We start from the raw sequence: 5879 nt of genomic DNA on the forward strand, positions 1-5879 counted from the left end.
TATAATAATATTAATATCTGAAAAATGTAAACTACATGATGCTTCTTATGTCAGATTACATACCCAAAAAGAACTGTATTGTTGCGTCAGCGCAGGTCACGTGACGCTTGTATCACGCCACTTCCTTCTCGAACCTTCATGAAATATCGGGTGACTACTAGATTGGGGTAGTCTTGTATATAAAAGACCGGCCAAGAAGCAACGCGAGGTAATGAGTAATTGAATGTATGCGGACAGAATATTGTTGAACACGTGAGACGTTCGTTGAGAATTATAGCGTTTGTTATAGCGCGACTGTTGAAACTAAGTGTATCGCAAAGTTGTATTCAGAAAGAATAAACCAGTTTTATTTAAGAAAGGACTTGTATCGGTAAAGTTTCTTCGGAAAGAATTTTTATGGAAAATTAACGAACGAACGGAGACGTAACAGTATTATTATTATTATGTGGATAAGGATGAATTCAATTAACCAAATGTTCTTCTGTTACTCTGCCTTTTTCTCTGTCTTTTCATGTTAATCAAGCTACCGTTAGGTTTTTTTTTTTGCTTCAGTCAAACGTAACAAGAAGAACTCACAGTCTGCATGCGACAAATAAAGTGTAATTACTACCATGAAAAACAACACAATACTAAAACAGTAAGTAAATCTGTGGGTTAATTAATGTACTAAATCAGCTAGAAACTTCGAGACGAATAAGGAACAGTGAATTGTAACTAACTTCAGGAAACAAATAAGTAACCGAAAATATAAACAACTTCACCTGGGTTCCAGTGCAGAAGAATATCTGAATTTTGTTTTTCATTTACTAATAAGAGTATACAATGTTATGTTTTGAGGAATTTCAGTCATTAGCTAACTTCCTTGGAGTAGAGAAGCCAAATGTATTTGTTGACGAACAATGGAAGGTAATTAAACATTTTCGTTTACTACTAACAGTAACACTAAAACAAGATTAATACCATTAGTATTAAAATTAAATATTATTATTAACCTAGACTATATTATATATATATATATATACTATTACTATAGACAGTAGTATTACTACTACTACTATTGGTATTACTATAGAGTATAGTATAATGTATAGTGCTAATATTAATAGGATAGTAACACATTTTTGTTGTTATTAAATTACCATTAATTAGTAATATAATATATTATACGTAATTTTATTTATTGTATGTATAACGTTACAATTTACTTGACTCTTTGTTTCCATTGAACAACTGCGTTGACTCTTGCAAAGTTACAGAGCTTTCTTGGGTTTGAGAATGAGATTGAGTTTGTTGAGGATAACTGTGCAACGTAGAAATAGCTTTGGGGAAGATTGCAAAAAATATAGATTAGGATAAGAAAACGTAGAAATATACTGTGAAAGAATAAAGACAGGAAATTAATAGAATTATGGTAAAGAATGCTTTTGCCTGTTTTGTAGAGGGTGGGATTGAGAGTGCAGGGTTTACAACTACAAGATTGAACATAAAGATGAGAAAATTAAGGCTTTAGTTTAGAGACATGTTCAGTTAGCATATAGGTATCAATCTCTTATAGTAATAGAATTAAGCTTTTGTAAAATGTATGCTTACAATGAGAAAGAGGGAGATGTGATTTTATGTAGTAAGAAAATCTCTCATTAAGTACAATATCTGTAGTGTAAATGTTAAAAGACTAGGAACATAATTTGCTTACTAGCAAACTTTACATAATTAAATTAAAAAAAAAAACACTTACCTCTGAGTCTCCATATTAGTAACAAGGATTTGGTTTGACTGGATGCCATTGATAAAAATTTGTTGCTTTTTCCATTGAACCAATTACTATATTTCCATTTCCTAGTCTTATTTTTCAAAACCTACTTATGTGTTTTTTTGGCTAATATAATATTTGACAATATAAGTTCACTAATTCCACACCCACTAAGTTTTCTTTGTCCAGATAGCAAGTAAAATGCTTTGGTGGATTTTTAAAACTGACCCCCACCCACCCACCCACATACACACACAGGAGTGACAAGATATATTCTGCATATTAATAGGAGATTCAATTAGGAAATATGGTAAACGTAATTTCATGTTCTCTGAATCTGACTGATTGGGCACAATGTAAAAAATACAGTGAAACAATCTTTATTCCAGGACATAATTAAGCAATGTGTGTATTTATTAGATAGAAGAGAGTACCTTTACTGGAGAGAGAGCGCTCTCTATCAGACTTGAAGTAACTGAATAAGTTTAAAATCTGTTCCAGACTGAGAAAACATACCATCATGTGCATGAAACTGTAATGGGATGCTGTGTAGGTTAGTTGTTTGAAGTTCGACTTAAATCCAGTTATCAACAGATTTATTTAAAATCCAGGTTTACAACCAATAAGTTATCAATAACACATTAAGTGAATATGCTCAGACATAATTTATTTTATAAACTTTTCTTAATACTAAACAATTTACATCTATTTCTTATCTACATTGTTCGACTGAGAGAGACATAGCAATTGTTATTTACATGGAGTTTGAGTTGGTTAAGTTTTCAATACTTGTTAGAGTTGACATCATCAATGGTATTGATTCAGGACAGACTGGAAGCAGGACTACTGGCTTTTTAGGTGTCACTGGAGAACTCTCTTTTAACACCAAAACATGGGTTTTTATACAAATTTCTTTGGTATTCTTACTATTCTCTAAGTATTGTACATATCCAACTCACAAGTGGATCTGTCACTTCATTGGATGAATTTTGTTGAATCATCATAATTCTTGGAACTAAAACCAAAACTAATACAATAATTGGTTATGATTGAAGACGGTAAGTTAGCAGCCTGTTTGCATATATTTCTCCTTGTGTTCTTCAGATAAAAGTTCTGCCAAAAGTCTCTGATTTCCACTCTAAATCCTTTTATAGAATTTGTTTTCGTAAACTTTCTCATAGCTTTCTCTTTGTTACAATTGCATCTGTTTTATGTTGATAATGTAAACAGTTGGTCCACAATACTGCCTGGAATGCATCATAGTTTATGCTTGCCATTTACATTTCCTATCTTGGTCAAGCATCCTTGTGTAACTTCTCTTATACATTTGTTAAAGTACATAGCTTTTCTTCATATTGTTGTATGTCATACATGGAATTAAAAAAAATTATATTTCTCATTTCTTGAAGCATTTGAAAATAGCATAAAATGCCACAAATGCTTCAAAACACAATGCTACATTATTTGAGGGTGCATGTGTTACCCACATGACTGTTGATTATTCCAATAAAAACATAAGGGAGGATGTAACCTTAAGACACCACCCAACTTAGAAGTGGATAATATAGCTGTCTACTTTTCACACACAATACAATCAACTTTATAGAAGCCTTTCCAACAGGAAGAGAAAAGTGATACCTTAGGTGAATGACACAGATAAATAGGTAGCTAGAAAAAAAAGTAATTTAAAATTGTTTTGACTAATGTGCCATATGAAACTACGTCCACCCAAAGAAGTAAAATGTTTTTTTTATAAAAATTGCATATGGAAACAGGTGGATATAAATCACATGGTATGGCTGCATACCACAAATTCCTGTTGGTTTTTATTAATGAAGCCATATTTTGTCAAATAATTTTGCAAAACGTTTTTTTATCAGACTAGAATTTTTCTTGTTTTAGAAGTTAGACTAATTAGTCTATAATTTCCAGGGCAACTCTTATCACTCCCTGTGAAAATAGGAGTATTTTCAACAAATTTTCAATCCTCAGGCCCCTGTTCACTGTCTCTTGACCTTCCAAATAGGAAAGAGAAGCTTGCATATCTGAACTTTAAATCTGATGAAGAGGAACCCACTTTTTAGAAAATAAAAGTTTGGAGACAGCTTGAATGGGTAATGAAGAAAATTTTATTATAAATGTACAATGTTTCAACAAGATTATGTCATCATGAGGTACAAGTAGTTTACAGGGACACATGAATACATGTACAGTACAGAACAAAGAGGTCAAATGACTGGAGATTGCTTAACAGCATAGTAAAGGTACTAAGATATTTCTGATTGAATGCTTAGGGTCAAGAATAATGCTATAATCCCAGCTTTCTTATAATTATATAAGTGTTCTGATCTATCTATCAATTTAAAATTCTTAAATTTCTGACACTCAACTCTGATCTTTATCATTTATGTCTGTAGTTAGTCAATTAGTTTGATTTTCCCTGTTATCATATTCCTATTTTTAGAAGTGTTTAATAGAGATGAGGACCCATTCAAATGACTCGATACAGGAATGAAGAAAAGGATCCAAGTATAGTGATGGACAAGTCACTCAAGATGTTGAAGTAGTGCTCTGTTGCTAGTACTAAAGCTAAAAGAAATAGGGTTATAACATAACATATGGATAACAAGGACCATTTGATCTTTCAGGGCTGTTCTTTAATGCTCATCCGGAGTTGAGACACCCAAATGCAGTTCACCCCTCTGATTGGGTTCCCTCCTACTACCCTCGCGTGGATGTTGGTACCCAGCGGGTTAGGTTTTGGAGATCGAGTGACCAATCACATAAGTCCTCACACAGGTTTCAGTTTGTCCATCTTCCCTTCTTGACTTGTCTTCTGTGTTGTGGGTTGCATAATGTCTATATGGCCTGGTTCTGCTTCTCTCCTGGGTTTTCCTCATTTGGTGATGAGGTTGTTACAGACCTTGGTCATTTTGGGCTGGTTTCATGGTTGTGGGGGTTGAGTGCATGTGATGGACTTCCCTTGGATTCCAGATGACACATTCCCAGATCCCTAGCATAAGGCTACTCTTTGAGTTCCTGGAGTAGAATATTAGGTTCACTCTTGACTCTGGGATTTGAGATGAAAATGGTATGACCCTCATCCTACCTTCATGAGGTTTCGGTACTCAACGAGTGAGGTTTTGGATGTAGTTAACTTACCAAGTACAGTCCTACTTGCCCTAGCTACTCTACACAATGGGACACATCCTCAATTTAGTGATTCTGATTTCTGTTTAAGATCACATTGCTAAACTATCCTCTCCCACATGTATGTTCCACCATGTATTGTCCTCCTGATAATGTTGATGTTCATGGCGAGCAGATATCTAGTTCAGAAGTGGTTACAGTACCCCTCCTCAGATCATCTAATCTGTTCTTCTCATTTCAGGGGTGTCTTCTAGATGCTGAATAACGTTTCCTCCAGAAACATATGCCATGTTTCTCTTGCACCGGTCCCTCCTCCATTTCAATGTGGAATTCAAGCTAATCTTATGAGCGGAGGGAGAGTACCTTATTGGAAGTTATAATTTTCCTAAATGAAAATGTATTTCCGATAGGTGCTTCCATCTTCACACGCTTCCCACCCATCCTCCCCACATTTTTCCAGTGCTTGCGTCTTCTGCCAAACTTCGAAGTGATAGTTTGGGAGTGCTGTGTAGAGAGAGTCACGTGATAGTAGTGTTCTCCTATTCGTGACACATAAATATACTGAGCTGTGGTATAACTGTTCTATGTTATATTAAACATTTGATCCAAATTATGATAACTCAAGATAATTTTTTTTCTTTTTAAGTCATAATCCTTTTGAGATGGGTCACGGGAGAAAGGCCATGTCATCTCATTTGTTGACTCACAAATTAGATTATAATTCAAATTTTAGAAGCAAACATTACTCAATTTGTTAATTTAAAACTAAATATTAAAAAACACAGATAAATATAGATTTTTGTGTGTCACATGGTATGTTGAATGCAGCACTAGTTCAGATTAGATGTTTATGAAGTCAAAATACTAAGTCTATAGTTTCATATGAATTAGAAACTCAAATTATATACACTGACAAGCTAGAATATAAAATAAGGTCTTATCTTTTCTATTTGCTAAGATATTGCTCACATAATAAATC

General features: G+C 33.8%; 1 protein-coding gene across 2 annotated transcripts in view; it reads left to right on the forward strand.

The window, feature by feature from the left end:
* The first annotated feature begins 544 nt into the window (after positions 1-544).
* LOC106473420 (eukaryotic translation elongation factor 1 epsilon-1-like) overlaps positions 545-5879 on the forward strand; it is a 42388-nt gene continuing 37053 nt past the window's right edge. Inside the window, exon 1 of one of the 2 annotated variants that reach the window (XR_002613710.1) lies at positions 545-906. Coding sequence is in view for 1 of the 2 variants with exons in the window: in XM_013934101.2 (XP_013789555.1) it covers positions 823-906 (84 nt within the window). In the remaining variant the exon portion in view is untranslated. The remainder of the gene's footprint in view (positions 907-5879) is intronic. The other variant, XM_013934101.2, reaches the window with a different exon arrangement.

This window comes from Limulus polyphemus, unplaced genomic scaffold, assembly GCF_000517525.1.
Source record: "Limulus polyphemus unplaced genomic scaffold, Limulus_polyphemus-2.1.2 Scaffold6159, whole genome shotgun sequence".
In the NCBI taxonomy this organism is placed as follows: domain Eukaryota; kingdom Metazoa; phylum Arthropoda; class Merostomata; order Xiphosura; family Limulidae; genus Limulus; species Limulus polyphemus.